Consider the following 19449-nt stretch of genomic DNA (forward strand, 5'->3'; position numbering starts at 1 on the left):
GTAGTGTTTCTCTGGTAAAACCTTCTGTGTTACAGAAAAAAAAATGAATAAAATTGAAATTCAGCAAGAAAAATGAAATTTCCAAATTTCACCTCCACTTTGCTTTAATTCCTGTGAAATGCCTGAAGGGTTAAAAAACTTTCTAAATGCTGTTTTGAATACTTTGAGGGGTCTAGTTTTTAAAATGGGGGGTTTTATCGGGGTTTCTAATACATAGGCCCCTCAAAGCCACTTCAGAACTCAAGAGGTACCTTAAAAAAAAGGCTTTTGAAATTTTCTTAAAAATATGAGAAATTGCTGTTTATGTTCTTTGCCTTGTAACGTCCAAGAAAAATAAAATAATGTTCAAAAAATGATGCCAATCTAAAGTAGACATTTGGGAAATGTGAACTAGTAACTATTTTGGGTGGTATAACTGTCTGTTTTACAAGCAGATGCATTTAAATTCTGAAAAATGCAATTTTTTCAAAATTTTCTCTACATTTTGCAATTTTTCACCAATAAACACTGAATATATCGACCAAATTTTACCACGAACATGAAGCCCAATGTGTCACGAGAAAACAATCTCAGAATCGCTTGGGTAGGTTTAAGCATTCCGACGTTATTACCACATAAAGTGAAATATGTCAGATTTGAAAAATGGGCTCTGAGCCTTAAGGCCAAAACTAGGCTGCGTCCTTAAGGGGTTAATATCAAATTTAATGTGGCGAGATTGAATTAATTAACACATGGCTTTTGCAATGTTGGGTGCCCATGCAGTGTCCTCCTTATTGAATGTTTTTATACACGCATGCATGTAATAGAATGCGGTATGTGATACATATTATACAACAAATTTATTTTTTATTTTTTCATATTTATTGGGACAATCTTGTTGAATAATGTTCTATTTATATAAATTATTGATGTTTTTCATATAACCATTGGAACATCGTGACCAGTCACCAGCTCTACATGTACCGGGATATAATGATACGCATACACATCTGCCCGACTAATCCTGCTAGTCCAGTAGTACACAATCAGATGTGTGTATATATATATATAGATTGCAGTCTGGCAGATTCAGATGCTAGTTGGCACACCTCATTTCTCCTTCCTGTATTGCTTGCTGTGTGGAACTCACTAACTGGCTTGAGTGTCAATTGTTGCTATGCAACTCCAGTCTTCATTCTTCTTTGAGAGCATGCACAGTAGAAGGGTGAGGACTCTAATGAGCTTGTGGATTCAACAGGTGGAACGGACCTGCCTCTCCTTTCACGAATTTACATACACCAGCCAGGATTGGTGAGTGGTCGGATGTTCTCCACCCACACACACATTGTTGCATTTTCAATTTCATGACAATCATACAGATTTTGCATATTTTAATAATGTTTTTGTAATTTTGTATTCACTGTTGTCAACACTGGCAATTGATCACTAGAAATCTTTTTAAAAGCGTCAGATTTGAATGTATATCAGTATGATTTTGTTATATATACTGTCTTAATGTTTACTCATTATGTTAATGAGACACTCACTATATACAGTATGGTTCACACATTGCTTGTATCACTATGCTTGATAAAGGTCCTATAGCAGGACGGAAACGTTGCAGCTTGTGCTGGCTTAATAAACCACCATATTTTCCACTAACACGGAGTGCTGTGGGATTTTTTTCAATATTGATCCATATCCCCTGGATCGGGATTACGTGCTTGCACCTGAGACCATCTTGGAATTGAATTGTGAGTGCTGCTGCTTTCCCATTGTGTATATATATATATATATATATATATATATATATATATATATATATTATAACTAGAGATGAGCGAACCGGGACAACCGAACCCGGTTTCGGTCCGAACATCGTGAAAAGTTCGGTTCGCAGCAAATCCGAACTTCACTGGGTTCGGCCGAATCCGTTTTGACCGAACCCGGCTACATTTTGGCGACTGCCACATGTTAGATGTAAAATGGAGGATTTCAAAATATCACCTGACATCAGGCTACCCCATAATGCCTTGCAAACGGCTCTCCCAGCCAATCGGGAGGTAGCATAGGGGCGGGCTCAAGCCTGCAATAAAAGTCTATGCACGGAGCTCAGTGGCCATTTTAGAGACAGGAGCTGTAGGGATAGCATCTCTGTGCAGTAAGGGAAAGCTTTAGGAATCCAGCAATCGAAGGGGCTCATCCACTACAGCGGGAGTCTACTCTACTCTCAACAATCAACATCCAAATTGCAATACAAATTCTCCATTTGCCAAGCCAGTGTATGAATAAGCTTTTATAAGGGGCTCATCCCCGTTGCATGGGTTAACATAACAATCCAACTTGCAATACAGGCAGCCTTTGTAGTACTACAACGCCCAGCATTCCCTGAGTGCACCATCCGTGGCTGATAGAAATTCTCATTCATTGCCATTTGCCAAGCCAGTGTGTGAATAAGCTTTTAGAAGGGGCTCATCCCCGTTGCATGGGTTAACATAACAATCCAACTTGCAATACAGGCAGCCTTTGTAGTACTACAACGCCCAGCATTCCCTGAGTGCACCGTCCGTGGCTGATAGAAATTCTCATTCATTGCCATTTGCCAAGCCAGTGTGTGAATAAGCTTTTAGAAGGGGCTCATCCCCGTTGCATGGGTTAACATAACAATCCAACTTGCAATACAGGCAGCCTTTGTAGTACTACAACGCCCAGCATTCCCTGAGTGCACCGTGGCTGATAGAAATTCTCATTCATTGCGATTTGCCCACCCAGTGTGTGAATAAGCTTTTAGAAGGGGCTCATCCCCGTTGCATTGGTTAACATAACAATCCAACTTGCAATACAGGCAGCCTTTGTAGTACTACAACGCCCAGCATTCCCTGAGTGCACCGTCCGTGGCTGATAGAAATTCTCATTCATTGCCATTTGCCAAGCCAGTGTGTGAATAAGCTTTTAGAAGGGGCTCATCCCCGTTGCATGGGTTAACATAACAATCCAACTTGCAATACAGGCAGCCTTTGTTGTACTACAAAGCCCAGCATTCCCTGAGTACACCGTCCGTGGCTGATAGAAATTCTAATTCATTGCCATTTGCCAAGCCAGTGTGTGAATAAGCTTTTAGAAGGGGCTCATCCCCGTTGCATGGGTTAACATAACAATCCAACTTGCAATACAGGCAGCCTTTGTAGTACTACAACGCCCAGCATTCCCTGAGTGCACCGTGGCTGATAGAAATTCTCATTCATTGCGATTTGCCCACCCAGTGTGTGAATAAGCTTTTAGAAGGGGCTCATCCCCGTTGCATGGGTTAACATAACAATCCAACTTGCAATACAGGCAGCCTTTGTAGTACTACAACGCCCAGCATTCCCTGAGTGCACCGTCCGTGGCTGATAGAAATTCTCATTCATTGCCATTTGCCAAGCCAGTGTGTGAATAAGCTTTTAGAAGGGGCTCATCCCCGTTGCATGGGTTAACATAACAATCCAACTTGCAATACAGGCAGCCTTTGTAGTACTACAAAGCCCAGCATTCCCTGACTACACCGTCCGTGGCTGATAGAAATTCTAATTCATTGCCATTTGCCAAGCCAGTGTGTGAATAAGCTTTTAGAAGGGGCTCATCCCCGTTGCATGGGTTAACATAACAATCCAACTTGCAATACACGCAGCCTTTGTAGTACTACAACGCCCAGCATTCCCTGAGTGCACCGTCCGTGGCTGATAGAAATTCTCATTCATTGCCATTTGCCAAGCCAGTGTGTGAATAAGCTTTTAGAAGGGGCTCATCCCCGTTGCATGGGTTAACATAAGAATCCAACTTGCAATACAGGCAGCCTTTGTAGTACTACAACACCCAGCATTCCCTGAGTGCACTGTGGCTGATAGAAATTCTCATTCATTGCCATTTGCCAAGCCAGTGTGTGAATAAGCTTTTAGAAGGGGCTCATCCCCGTTGCATGGGTTAACATAACAATCCAACTTGCAATACAGGCAGCCTTTGTAGTACTACAACGCCCAGAATTCCCTGAGTGCACCGTCCGTGGCTGATAGAAATTCTCATTCATTGTCATTTGCCAAGCCAGTGTGTGAATAAGCTTTTAGAAGGGGCTCATCCCCATTGCATGGGTTAACATAACAATCCAACTTGCAATACAGGCAGCCTTTGTAGTACTACAACGCCCAGCATTCCCTGAGTGCACCGTCCATGGCTGATAGAAATTCTCATTCATTGCCATTTGCCAAGCCAGTGTGTGAATAAGCTTTTAGAAGGGGCTCATCCCCGTTGCATGGGTTAACATCCAACTTGCAATCCAGGCAGCCTTTGTAGTACTATAACGCCCAGCATTCCCCGACTGACTGGCAACTTATGAGTCACTGATTTTCCGCCAGTTCAAATAACAATTTAAAAGGGCCTCATTTCTGTCTAAGGGTTTAATTCAACATGCTAATTAAGTACAGCCGGTGCCTTTGGTGCTATTATACAAGTCACAGCATACACTGACTGCCACCTATTCACAGTCACTCATTTTCAGCCAGTCCAATAATATTTTATAAGGGCCTCATTCCTCTAGAAGGGGAAGGGGTTTTGATTAAACTTGCTTCACTCCAGCACAGCAGGGAAATGTCTGGTAAAAAAAAGGTTGTGAAAGGACGGGGTAGAGGAAAAAACACCCATGCCATGTCCTCTTCCAGTCCAAATGTTGGATCTGTTGGTGCCAGACCCAGTACCAGCATTTGTGGCACAAGACATGTGCCCAGTTCTACTAGTAGCAGCAGCCATGTGCCTGCTGGTAGTAGTAGCAGTATCAGCAAGCCAGACTTGTCCATCTCCTCCTGTGGGCGGGTTACTTTAGACAATACGGCCATTGTGGACTGGTTGGCTGGCTCGCGGTCATCTCAGCAGGAAAACTCTGACGATCTGGCTTCAAGCCAGGTTTCGTTGGATTCCAGATCCTCTACAGTTCCTTGGCACAGTGACAGTAGTAATATGGGTATTTCTAGCTTTTCCATTCCATCATCTATGTCTTCACTCCCCCTTCCTAGCGGGAAGCCATCTTTCCTGAGAGTCCTAAGAGACATCTCCTCGGGTGCGAAGGAAGATACTGAACAACATGATTTGTTTTCCGCGAGTCAGCCAACGGAGTGTGTTGCGGCGGTGGTGGAGGTGGAAGCGGTGTCCGAGACGCATTGCTGTGGTAGTGGGGGTGTTGGTGGTAGCCGTGGTGGCAGACACAGTAATGAGTGGGGGCATGGAGCCCGCCATGATGTCACATCACATTCACAACACAGTGACAGAAGTGGCGGGATGATGAGGAGGGCTATGATGATGTTGTTTTAGACAGGATGTGGGAACCAGGTGACGAGGTGATGACGGCGTCAGAGGAGGAGGGTAGTAGTGGCGGCACTGGCAGTGATAAACAGCCAAGCCGAGGTAGGGGCAGAAGTCAATCTGCAAAACATTTCAGCGGTAGGGTCAGCTCAGGAGCCGGTGACGGCGACACTGATGCTACAGGTGTAGGCTCCCGAAAAAAGCCTGCCAGACAAGGGGCAAGCTCGGGTGGTGGTGGTGGTGGTGGCGGTGGTGGTGGACGTGGTGGTGGACGTGGTACTACCTCTTTACGGTACTCTGCCGTGTGGCAATTTTTCTGTACCTTCCCGGAGGACGAAAACATGGCACAGTACCATATCTGCAAGCAGAAAGTAAGGCGTGTTCAGGGCAGCAATGTAGGAACTACCGCTCTACGTAAACACATGGAGCGGCATCACAAGGCCATGTGGGACAATCGACATGCCCCACCATCATGTACATCTAATGAAGACCCCTCTGCCACTGCTGCTGCTGCTCCGAGTAGTAGCCAGGCCTTATCCACCATGTCGCTGTCATCATCATCATCACTGTCATCTAGTGCTCCTCCTACGTCCCGTCAGTTATCCATTACGGAATCGTTGTCCAATAAGCAACAATATATACCCAGTCATCCACTTGTCGTGCGGCTTAATTCACACCTGGCTAAGTTGTTGGTGGTGCAGTCGCTGCCGTACCACCTGGTCGACTCCGCCGGCTTCAAGCAATTGATGGCGTGCGCTCAGCCTAGGTGGCGAATACCTAGCCGCCATTACTTCTCCAAAACAGCTGTCCCTGCCTTGAACAAGCAGGTGGAGGAAAAGGTGGGCCAGTCCCTGCAATTATCCGTGTGCAGCAGGGTACATGCCACCGTCGACACGTGGATCAGCAACTATGGGCAGGGACAGTACATGAAAAATAAAATATAACAAGGATATAACATTGGAAGGATAAAGATAATTGTTGTTAAGTTAAGCCTCGCATAAAAACATCAATATTACACTATGAAATACACGAAGAAGTTATCCAATTTTTGCCACATGAAAACAAGAGAGGACTAGGTGAGATATGGGAAAGGGGAAGATTATGCAGGGAAGGCAAGAAACAGTCTCCATAGTGAGGGCAGATGACAGTAATCCTAGACCTGAAACTCTATATCGCTGTGAAAAACGCTGTATCTCTTTAAATACATAAGTGACAAGTTATTTGTTGTATATTGCTTCAAATGATTCAATGATCCAGGGATCTATTCTGATTACCATATTTGAGTCGTAGGTACCTCTTTTTGACTTCCTCTGAATTAACACTGGAGTATCTTTTATAAACCTTACAGAGGGTTTCTTGTTGTTTTAATTACTTGTTTGCCGAGTTTCTTTTCCTAGACTTTACACTATGTTGTAGCGTTAAAAAAAGACTGGTGCCTTATGTATCTGAGATACTGTAAGTGTGGGATAAAAGGTTACGGTATAGATTTTACTAGAGATTCGTTTAGCGTCGGATTCGATTCAGGCCGTGAATCGCAAGTGTCCTCTGATTGCTCTGAAAAGTCGTAGCTGACTTTCTGATGTCTTCTAGGACTATATCCAAACCCTTTAAAATGCTTTCAAACTAAGCCAGCATTAGTAATGTCATGTCTGTATAACCCCTTATGATTGGCTGTGCTAGAGGAAGCGATAAACTCAGTGCATTTTGGAAAGGCTGCCTGCAAGGCATTATGTGGAACCTACCCAAGGTCATGTGATCCTTCTTCTAATCTGTAAAATGGCGGCTGGTGCTCACAATAGTCCAAAATTTTACCGCTGTTTGTGCAGCAAAAGAAACCCAAAAGGTTTGAATTTTTACCAAATTCAAAACTTTTGGGAAATTCGATTAGTGTGGAATCCATTTCCTTATATCTACTAAAAATCTAGGGAAATGCAGTCTCCCCGGGCCAGTAAAATAGTCAAGCATCCAAGTAAAAGCTATTAGGATAAGAGATGATTTACTAAGAACATGATTTCCAGCTTGACATATCTACTTTAAAACATTAATTGAAACATTGTTACTCTCCTACTTCTCTTTACTAATGCTAATTGTATTTTTAAATGATATTTATGGTTTGTGCTTGCAGGAAGAATGTGAGCAGAAGTTGAGTGTCGCAATACCTGCGTTAAATGCTGCTATTGCCGCACTAGATACATTGAAAGCCAGTGATATCACGCTACTGAAAACCATGCAGAACCCACCTTCTGGAGTACGCCTTACTTTGGCTGCAATTTGTATTTTAAAGGTAATTATACATTATTGATCACTGTTAGCAGAACTGTTGCACCTTTCTATTTTAAACAAATCATCATATGGATCATTGAAGAAAAGGTAACATTTATTTTTCTTTACATTTGGAAAACTGGAAAAAAAAACTTGACCTTCAGGCCACCAAATAATTGATTATTACTGGGCTAACAGGGAAAATTATCTTAAATGGAGTCAAATCGACTGTATGGAATGTCTTCGATATATTATCAGAGTTTATTAGAGGCATGGTCAGGTTAAATATTAAATGAGATATAGTCATCTGAATAATACCTCTTTATCTAAGGGCAGCATATTACAGGAACCGGTTTGCTATACCATTAGTCCAAAAAGCACAAAATAATATTGTGTCGTTTGACTAATAGAACCTAATAAATAATACTATGGACTCCTAGTTATGTTGTATTCATGAGTGACGGCTGTCGTATAAACATGTAGATAGACAGAGGCCATCAGTCATTACTGAAAGGGGGTGGGGAGAGTGGTTCCCTCAGATTACAGTAGACTCATAACTATGAGTTCCTTCTATTCTTTATTAGGTTCTATTAGTCAAGTGGCAACAATTTTTATGTGTGCCATTTGGACTAATAGTAGAGTGAGCTGTCCCTGTAGTTCCTGTTGTATGCTGCCCTTAATTAAGGCAGCATATTTAGAGGGAATGTATCGTCAGGAAATTATGTATTATTTAAATTAGGTTTTTATAAGAAAAGTTCAAGTGGTGGTTTATCTTTAACCCCTTCAGGACTGAGCCTGTTTTGGCCTTCAGGACGAAGCCGATTTTTAAAATCTGACATGTCACTTTATTTGGTAATAACTCCAGAATGCTTTTACCTATCCAAGCGATTCTGAGATTGTTTTCTCGTGACATATTGTACTTTATGTTAGTGAAAAAATTTGGTTGATAAATTCAATATTTATTTGTAAAAAGCACCAAGGTTTGGAGAAAATGTGCAAAAATTAGCATTTTTCTAAATTTAAATGTATCTGCTTGTAAAACAGATAGTAATACCACACAAAATAGTTACTAGTTAACATTTCCCATATGTCTACTTTAGTTTGGCATAGTTTTTTGAACATTCTTTTATTTTTCTAGGACGTTACAAGACTTAGAACTTTAGCAGCGATTTCTCATATTTTAAAGAAAATGTCAAAAGGCTATTTTTTCAGGGACCAGTTCAGATCTGAAGTGCCTTTGAGGGCCTTATATATTAGAAAGTCCCCATAAATCACCCCATTTTGAAAACGACATCCCTCAAAGTATTCAAAACAGCATGCAGAAAGTGTTTTAACCCTTTAGGCGTTTCACAGGAATTAAAGCAAAGTAGAGGTGAAAGTTACAAATTTCATTTTTTTTTTTTACAAAATTCAATTGTAATAAATTTTTTCTATACGAAAGAAGGTTTTACCGAAGAAATGTAACTTATTATTTATTGCCCAGATTCTGCAGTTTTTAGAAATATCCCACATGTGGCCCTGGTGCGCTAATTTACTGAAACACCGGCCTCAGAAGCAAAGGAGCATCTAGTGGATTTTGGGGCCTCCTTTTTTTTAGCATATATTTTAGGTACCATGTCAGGTTTGAAGAGGTCTTGTGGGGCCAAAACAATAAAGACCCCCAAAAGTGACCTCATTTTGGAAACTACACCCCTCAGGGAATTTATCTAGGGGTATAGTTATCATTTTTGCTAAATTTATTTGAATTAGTATGTGAAGATGAAAATCTACTTTTTTTCTGAAAAAACGTAGAAATTTTTAATTTTTTCAAGGAATAAGAGAGAAAAAACACCCCAACATATGTAAAGCAATTTCTCCTGATTATAGCAATACCACATATATAGTAATAAACTGCTGTTTGGACCCATAGCAGGACTCAGAAGGGAAGGAGCACCATTTGGATTTTGAAATTCTGATTTTGCTGGAATAGTTTTCAGTGCCGTGTCGCGTTTGAAATGCACTGGAGGGAACAAAATAGTGGAAACCCCCGGAAAGTGACCCCATTTTGGAAACTACACTCATCAAGGAATTTATCTAGGGGTAAAGTCAGCATTTTGAACCCACAGTTGTTTTGCTGAATTCATGGAATTATTCTGTAAAGGTAAAAATCTACTTTTTTTCTGAAAAAAGGTAGCCATTTTTAATTTTTACAAGGAATAAAGGAGAAAAAGCACCCCAACATTTGTAAAACAATTTCTCCCGATTACGGAAATATGCCATAAGTGGTAATAAACTGCTCTTTGGACCCACAGCAAGGCTCAGAAGGGAAGGAGCACTATTTAGCTGAAATGGTTTTTGGGTGACATGTCACATTTGCAAAGCCCCTGAGAGGCCAAAACAGTGGAAACCCCCCAAAAGTGGAAATTACACCACTTAAAGAATCTATCTAGGGATATAGTGGGCATTTAGACCCCACAAGACTTTTGCAGGATTTATTAGAATTAGGCCGTGAACGTGAATATCAACATTTCTTCCACTAAAATGGTGCATTTTTTAAATTTCACAAAGGATAAAGGGGGAAAAAGCTGCCCAACATTTGTAAAGCAATTTCTCCCGAGTACTGCAATACCCCACTAGGTAGAGCGAAAGTGACCAAAAAACAGCGATTTTGCAGTTTTAAATTCTTTATTTTTCACGTGAGACGCTCCATACATCACCCCCCACACTAAGACATGCTCATATGCCATTTTAGTGCACTACATGTTATGCCAAGTTTGTGCCACTGAAGACAAATACCTCATAAAATATTAACCGGGTTCTCCCGGGTATGGCGATGCCATATCTGTGGACGTAAACTGGTGTTTAGGCACGCTACAGGGCTCAGAAGGGAGGGAGCGCCATTTGGCTTTTGGGGCGCAGATGTAGCTTGGTAGTTGTTCTGTTTGGGGTTTTACTGGTGTTTCAGTTTATAATGTGGGGGCATATGTTGTCTGTGCGGGGTACATCAGGGTATAATAAGAGGGTATAATAATGCAGTAAATAAAAAATAATCTGCAGATATGTGGCCGGTGTTGCACTGGTAAATGGCGCCCGATATTATCTGTTTTTGGAACACTCTGAACATTTTGCATCACCATATTCTGAGAGCCAGAACTTTTTTTATTTTTTCTCCACCGGAGCTGTGTTAGGGTTTATTTGTTGCGGGACAATCTGTAGTTTTCATTGGTACTCTTTTGGGGTACCAGAAAATTTTTTCATCACGTTTTGTTCCATTTTTTGGCAAACTAGGTGACCAAAAACCATAAATTCTGACAATGTTTTTTATTCTGTTTTTTTATGGCCTTCACCCTCGGCCATAAGTGACCATTTTACTTTATTCTGCGGGTCGATACGATTACGGCGATACCATATGTATATAATTTTTTTATGTTTTGCAGCATTTGTGCAATAAAATCACTTATTTATAAAATAAATAATTTTTTGTGTCACCATAGCCATAACTTTTTTATTTTTCAGTCAAAAAAGCGGTGTAAGGGCTTGTTTTTTGCGGGACAGGTTGTAGTTTGTATTGGTACCATTTTTGCGTACGTGCGACTTTTTGATCACTTTTTATTGTATATTTTGGGAGGGTTGGTAACCAAAAAATTGTGATTCGGGCGCTGTTTTTCGTTTATTTTTTTCGCAGTGTTCGCCGTGCGGGAAAAATAATACTACAGTTTTATAGATGGGGTCGTCCCGAACGCGGTGATATCAAATATGTGTACTTTTTTTTAACGTGTTAATTTTTTTCCTATAATAAAAGACTTATTATAGGAAAAAAAGCATTCTTTGTTTATGTCACTTCTAACTTTTATTTTTACACTTTTTAAAAACATTTTTATTATATTTTTTTTACTTTTTTTACTTGTCACACTAGGGGACACTTAGACTTGCAGCTCTGATCGCTGCTAGAACACATTACACTACACACGTAGTGTAATGTGTTCTAACTGTCATTGTGACGTAACTGTCACACTGACAGGAAGCCTCGGAGAACCAGCCGGAGGCTGCTCATCCGAGGCTTCCATACATGGCAGCCCGAAGGCCATTTTCTGGCCTCTGGTTGCCATGATAAGGATCGCCAGCCCCCGCAAATGCATGTGGGGGGCTGCCGATCCGTTGTAAACCTCTTCAATGTGGTGATCGTAATCGACCACCGCACCGAAGGGATTAATTGACGATTTCAGCGGCGACAGGCCGCTGATCGGCAACGGGGAGAGCAGGGCAGACGCCCTGCACAGTTAACCGCCGCTTCGGTGTAGCGCCGCGCGGCGGTTAGCTGTTAAAGCGCGGACGTAACTGCACGCCCAGGTTCGCGAAGTTACTGCTCACCTGGACGTGCATTTACGCCAAGGTGCGGGAAGGGGTTAATGAGACTACATAACAAAAAGCTTGAAATTTTACAGTTTTCACAATGGCCACTAAAGCAGTCGCAGAAAGCTTAGGGTATGTGCACACACACTAATTACGTCCGTATTTGACGGACGTATTTCGGCCGCAAGTACCGGACCGAACACAGTGCAGGTAGCCGGGCTCCTAGCATCATACTTATGTACGATGCTAGGAGTCCCTGCCTCTCCGTGGAACTGCTGTCCCGTACTGAAAACATTATTACAGTACGGGACAGTTGTCCTGCAGAGAGACAGGGACTCCTAGCATCGTACATAAGTATGATGCTAGGAGCCCGGCTCCCTGCACTGTGTTCGGTCCGGTACTTGCGGCCGAAATACGTCCGTCAATTACGGACGTAATTAGTGTGTGTGCACATACCCTTATATTTCCTGTTTTCTGTAGCTCACTTGTCAGCTTTCGGCCTGTTCACATCACCGTTGCCCTTCCGTTGAGGGGTACCATATGAGGTTTCTGTCGGGTTAACCCCTAAACGGAAACCTAAGCTTTCGTTTCCCTTACCATTGATAGGCATTTTTAAAAAAAAATAAATGTCAGTCAGAGTGATCGGTACAACTTTATAAAAAGATTTTATTAAAAATTATATTTACTTTTTGAGATACAGCTGCTCTGTATTCTCTATACAGAGAAGCTGTATCGTTCGCTATATCCTGAATCTGTCAGTCCCGGGGACCTGATGGGTCCAGTGTCTCTGACATAAGGATCCACCTGTAATCTATCACATCTAGGTTATGAACTTAGATGTAATAGGTTACAGGTGGATCCTGAATGTCAGCGACACGCAGGACCCGCTTTTACCTTGAATTTAGCGAATGATACAGCTGCTCTGTTATAGAGAATACAGAGCAGCTGTATCTCAAAAAGTAAAATTAATTTTTAACATAGCCTTTAAAATTAAATACATGACACATTCGCTTTGAGTTAGCCATAACTATAGAAATAAAACTGCCTGGACAAGACTTTTTCTTTCTCAAGTACCCATTTCCTATTAAAATAACATGTATGTTTTGTTTTCAAAGGGGATTAAACCAGAAAAGAGGACAGATCAAAATGGAAAAATGATAGATGACTTCTGGCCTTCTTCAAAAAAAATGTTAGGAGACATGAAATTTTTGGATTCATTAAAGGTGGGCCCATTTAGTTTTTTCCTTTAGTATGTACATATTTGTCTCTTTTGTTTCCTATCTTTGTAATCTATGCATTACATGTATACAGTTTTTCTCCATAGAAAACATTTTCTCTATGCATGTTTTCAGTTTTCCCCTCCATTTTAAAACATACCTCTCAGTTCCAGTTGTCCACTTTGAACCACTTCAGGATCAGGGTATTCCCCCACCCCCCGCCCCCTTTAATGACCAGACTCAGTAAAGCTGTTTTAGAACCTGCAGGTTTGACTTTAACTTAAACTAGTAACAATATTTTTGTTGTTAAATTATCCAAATCTTATTTCTGTTTTAAATAGACTTTATTTTTGTACCATTTATTTTAGCACCTGACGATCATGTGATTTCTTATGATTTTTGTAACTAATACAGTACTGTTGCATATACAGTGCCTATTTACCAATATGTATTGAGCAAACCAGGAGGCAGAAACGGTAATAAACTATATCTTCAGTCTCCATTGAGAATCAGGTCCCTTAAAGCCGATTCTCCCCTACTGCAGCTGAAAGGAAAATGTTTCTAAACATCACTGAAGAGTTGTGAAACAGCCTGACATTTAAAGACTTTGGGCAGTCTGCAAGCAGTAGGCAAACTCTTTCCCAGTTTTGTTAACACTTTTGATATATTTCAATGTTAATATAATTTTATCTTGTTCCTTTAAGCTATGCATGTTCGTTTCTATAAACTGCTCTATATGTACTGTTTCATAGCCCTCCACCACATTTTTTTATTATAACAATGTAATGTTTAGCAAAGCTGCAAATATACATTAGAATAATGTTGGTAGTATTGGTTTATATTTTGGCCAAAATACGCAAGCTCGAAACCCGCATCAAGGGTCCTCCTCATATTGCGAGTCCCTACACTCCCTCTATGTAGCATTGTGGTACCTGCCCTTATTAGTAAGTATGGCCTGTTCAGTGATATTAAACTAATATAGTTCTTTTTCAGTGATTTGTTTGTAATAGGAGTGTAGGGACTCGCAATATAATGGGCACCCTTGACGCGGATTGCGAGCTTGCGTATTTTGGCCAAAATATTAACCAATACCTCATGTTTATCATTGATATTTATCATGTATCATGGATATCTTTACAGGATGCAGCCAGGTCTAGTGCTGGGGGAGAATGGTTTGTCAGTATATTGGAAAGTGCTGGGCAGCGCGCCTTGTTTAATATTATGGGCTTGACTAATAGGCTGTAAGCCAGCATGGTGCACTACATGCACCCATGTGACTGGCACTCTTATAAAAGCTACATGTAATGACTGGGGGTAAGGAAACAGACAAGTGAGCCCTAATCTACCCGCCACTCAGTCCCTGCCTACTTGCAACGACCCGCCCTAGGCGACAGGGTACAACTGGGCGACGGTCCCTACGCTCAATAAGTGCACGACAGACAAACAGACAAGGGTACACAGAAGCAAGGGAAAAGGGGCAGTTGCCCACGGCAACACCGTGAGCAACAAGAGTGGTGAACGAGCCGAGTCAAACCAGGAGTGTACGAGGTACCAAACGCAGAGCAGGAGAGTAGTGAACAAGCCGAGTCAAACCAGGAGTGTACGAGGTACCAAACGCAGAGCAGGAGAGCAGTCAGTAAGCCAGGGTCAATATGAAGCAGGGTCAAATAGATCAAGAAGCTGCAGCAGGGCCAGAAAACCAAACGAGAAGAATCACAAGCAAGGAGGAACAGGAAAGGCAGGTATAAATAGACAGAGGGCGGGAGCTAGCTCCGTCTGGCCAGGCTGTGATAGGCTCTCCCACTCCTAAGCCTGCCATCCTGAGTGGTGGAAGATGGAGTCAGTCTCACAGACATAGAAGCAGGTGCAGACTGATTACCTATGGGCGTAGATACAGAAGCTGTGCCTGGCAGATCCTTAACAGTACCCCCCCTTTTATGAGGGGCCACCGGACCCTTTCTAGATGGACCTGGTTTATTGGGGAAACGAAGGTGGAACCTCCTGACCAATACCCCAGCGTGAACATCCCGGGCGGGTACCCAAGTCCTCTCCTCAGGCCCGTATCCTCTCCAATGGACCAGGTACTGGAGGGAGCCTTGGACCATCTTGCTGTCCACAATCTTGGCCACCTCGAATTCTACCCCCTCAGGGGTGAGAACGGGGACAGGAAGCCAAGGACGGGGAGCAGCGTTTAAGGAGGGAGGCATGAAATGCGTCGTGTACTAGAAAAGATGGGGGCAACTCCAGTCGGAAGGAGACAGGATTGAGGACTTCAATGACCTTGTACGCCCCTATAAACCGGGGAGCAAACTTCTTGGACGGGACTTTAAGGCACAAGTTCTTAGACGATAGCCACACCAGATCCCCGACCATAAACAAGGGGTTAGCAGAACGTCTTCTATCTGCCTGAGTTTTTTGTATGCTCTGGGACGCCTCTAGGTTCTTCTGAACCTGGGCCCAGACTGGAGAAGTAGGCACAGTTCCCGATGAACGACCTCTACCTCGGGATTGTTGGAACTACCAGGTGAAACGGAGGAGAACCGTGGATTAAACCCAAAATTACAGAAAAAGAGGGAGACCCCTGACGAGTTACTGACCCGGTTATTAAGGGAAAATTCGGCGAGGGGAATGAATGAGACCCAATCATATTGACAGTCAGAGATAAAACACCTTAAATATTGTTCTAGAGACTGATTAGTCCTCTCAGTTTGGCCATTAGTTTCAGGATGGAAGGCAGAGGAGAAGGACAGATCAATCTCCAACTTTTTACAGAAGGCTCTCCAAAACAAAGAAACAAATTGTACCCCTCTGTCAGAAACAATATTGACAGGGACCCCATGGAGACGCAGGATGTGTTTGACAAACAAGGTAGCTAACGTCTTAGCATTGGGTAGTTTCTTGAGGGGCACAAAGTGGCACAACTTACTGAAGCGGTCTACTACAACCCACACCACCGTCTTGCCTTGAGATGGAGGCAAATCGGTGATAAAATCCATGGAGATATGGGTCCAAGGTCTCAAGGGAATGGGCAAAGAACGTAGTAAGCCCGCTGGTCGGGACCTGGGAGTCTTGGACCTAGCACAAACCTCACAAGCTGCAACATAGGCCTTAACGTCATTAGGCAACCCAGGCCACCAATAGTTTCTGGCAATGAGGTGCTTGGTACCCAGGATGCCTGGATGACCAGATAGTGCGGAGTCATGATTTTCCCTAAGTACCCTTAGCCGGAATTGCAGGGGAACAAACAGCTTGTTCTCAGGAAGGTTCCCGGGAGCTGAACCTTGATCAGCAGCAATTTCAGAGACTAAATCAGAATCAATAGAGGAAATGATTATACCTGGAGGCAAAATACAAGCAGGATCTTCCTCCGAAGGAGGGCTGGCCATGAAGCTATGCGACAGTGCATCAGCCTTAATATTTTTAGACCCAGCCCTATAGGTAACCAAAAAGTTGAATCTGGTAAAAAATAACGCCCATCGAGCTTGTCTCGGGTTTAGCCTCCGGGCAGATTCTAGGAAAACCAGATTCTTGTGGTCGGTAAGGACCGTTACCTGGTGCCTAGCCCCCTCCAGGAAGTGGCGCCACTCTTCAAATGCCCATTTAATGGCTAAGAGTTCGCGGTTGCCAATATCATAGTTACTCTCAGTGGGCAAAAACTTCCTGGAGAAGTAGGCACAGGGACGGAGATAGGTGAGGGACCTGGTACCCTGGGACAAGACAGCCCCCACTCCCACCTCGGACGCGTCAACCTCCACGATAAATGGCTCCATTTGGTTGGGCTGAACCAGCACCGGGGCCGAGATAAAGCACTTCTTAAGGACCTCAAATGCCTGGACAGCCTCAGGAGGCCAGCGGAGGAGATCAGCACCCTTGCGAGTGAGATCCGTAAGAGGCTTAGCGATGACCGAGAAGTTAGCAATAAATCTCCTGTAATAATTAGCGAACCCCAAGAAGCACTGTAACGCCTTCAGGGAGGCAGGTGGGACCCATTCCGCCACAGCCTGGACCTTGGCGGGGTCCATGCGGAATTCATGAGGAGTGAGGATTTGACCCAAAAATGGTATCTCCTGCACCCCAAACACACATTTTTCGGTCCTCGCAAACAGTTTGTTTTCCCGAAGGACCTGGAGCACCTTCCTGACATGCTCAATGTGGGAGGACCAGTCCTTGGAAAACACAAGTATGTCATCAAGGTACACTACAAGAAATACCCCCAGGTAATCTCTTAAAATCTCATTTATGAAATTCTGGAAGACCGCGGGAGCATTACACAACCCAAAGGGCATGACGAGGTATTCGAAATGACCTTCGGGCGTTTTAAACGCAGTCTTCCACTCATCCCCCTCTTTGATGCGGATAAGGTTATACGCCCCCCGTAGATCAAACTTAGAGAACCATTGGGCCCCCTGAACCTGATTAAAGAGATCAGGAATCAAAGGAAGGGGATACTGGTTCCTTACAGTGACCTTATTCAAGTTACGGTAGTCAATGCATGGCCTAAGATCAAATCGGATGATAATCCCTGCATCAACAGTACAGAGCACTGCTCCAAATGCATGGAGCCAACAAGGAGTTCTAAAACAGGGGTATGCTGTGTAAAATAACCATTAGCAAGAGGAGTGGAGTCGATACCCACTACCGGGACAGGTTTAGGCAAATCAATCAAAGGCATAGCTAGAGACATAGCAAATTCCACAGACATGATATTAGCAGAAGACCCTGAATCCACGAAGGCACTGCCGGTAGCAGACCTACCACCAAATGAGACCTGAAAGGGAAGCAAGATTTTATTACGTTTCATATTTACGGGAAATACCTGTGCGCCCAAGTGACCTTCCCTATGATCACTTAGGCACGGAAGTTTTCCAGCTGCTTATTCTTACGCCTAGGACAGGTGTTCACTTGATGCTTCTCATCCCCACAATAGAAGCAGAGACCATTTTTCCTGCGGAACTCTCTACGTTGTTGGGGGGACACGGAGGCCCCGAGTTGCATAGGTACCTCCGAGTCTTCCGTGGAAGAACGAAGCAACGGAACCTCGGGAGGCATCATGGGGGAGTCAGAGGAGAAAACACAAAAACGTTCAAGTTGTCGTTCCCTGAGACGTCGGTCAAGTCGTACCGCTAAAGCCATAACCTGGTCTAGGGAGTCAGAAGAGGGATAGCTAACTAGCAGGTCTTTCAGGGCGTTCGACAGACCCAACCTAAACTGGCACCTTAAGGCAGGGTCATTCCACCGAGAAGCTACGCACCACTTCCTAAAGTCAGAGCAATACACCTTAACAGGTCTCTTACCCTGACGTAAGGTCACCAGCTGACTCTCGGCAAAGGCAGTCCTGTCAGTGTCGTCATAAATGAGTCCGAGAGCAGAAAAGAAAAGATCAACGGAGGAAAGTTCAGGAGCGTCAGGAGCCAAGGAGAAGGCCCATTCTTGGGGCCCTTCCTGGAGCCGGGACATAATTATACCCACCCGCTGGCTCTCAGAACCTTAGGAGTGGGGCTTTAAGCGAAGATAGAGCCTACAACTCTCCCGAAAGGAGAGAAAAGTCTTCCGGTCCCCTGAAAACCGGTCAGGCAACTTGAGGTGGGGTTCAAGAGGTGAGGTTAGGGGCACTACCATGGTAGCATCAGGCTGGTTGACCCTGTGAGCCAGGGCCTGGACCTGTAGGGAGAGACCCTGCATTTGCTGAGCCAGGGTCTCAAGGGGATCCATAGTAGTGTGAGGGACCAGGGTAGACTAGGTATATGGGCTTGTGATTATGTAATGACTGGGGGTAAGGAAACAGACAAGTGAGCCCTAATCTACCCGCCACTCAGTCCCTGCCTACTTGCAACGACCCGCCCTAGGCGACGGGGTACAACTGGGCGACGGTCCCTACGCTCAATAAGTGCACGACAGACAAACAGACAAGGGTACACAGAAGCAAGGGAAAAGGGGCAGTTGCCCACGGCAACACTGTGAGCAACAAGAGTGGTGAACGAGGCGAGTCAAACCAGGAGTGTACGAGGTACCAAACGCAGAGCAGGAGAGTAGTGAACAAGCCGAGTCAAACCAGGAGTGTACGAGGAACCAAACGCAGAGCAGGAGAGTAGTCAGTAAGCCAGGGTCAATATGAAGCAGGGTCAAATAGATCAAGAAGCTGCAGCAGGGCCAGGAAACCAAACGAGAAGAATCACAAGCAAGGAGGAACAGGAAAGGCAGGTATAAATAGACAGAGGGCGGGAGCTAGCTCCGTCTGGCCAGGCTGTGATAGGCTCTCCCACTCCTAAGCCTGCCATCCTGAGTGGTGGAAGATGGAGTCAGTCTCACAGACATAGAAGCAGGTGCA

The 19449-nt window shown here is 43.7% G+C and overlaps 1 protein-coding gene across 1 annotated transcript in view; it reads left to right on the top strand.

Moving 5' to 3' along the window:
- Positions 1 to 19449, top strand: part of LOC142750387 (dynein axonemal heavy chain 3-like) — a 1255980-nt gene that overhangs the window by 987432 nt on the left and 249099 nt on the right. Inside the window, exons 55-56 of the mRNA XM_075859390.1 lie at positions 7436 to 7594; positions 13020 to 13127. Of these exons, the coding sequence (XP_075715505.1) occupies positions 7436 to 7594; positions 13020 to 13127 (267 nt within the window). The remainder of the gene's footprint in view (positions 1 to 7435; positions 7595 to 13019; positions 13128 to 19449) is intronic.

Source organism: Rhinoderma darwinii, chromosome 3, assembly GCF_050947455.1.
Source record: "Rhinoderma darwinii isolate aRhiDar2 chromosome 3, aRhiDar2.hap1, whole genome shotgun sequence".
In the NCBI taxonomy this organism is placed as follows: Eukaryota; Metazoa; Chordata; class Amphibia; order Anura; family Rhinodermatidae; genus Rhinoderma; species Rhinoderma darwinii.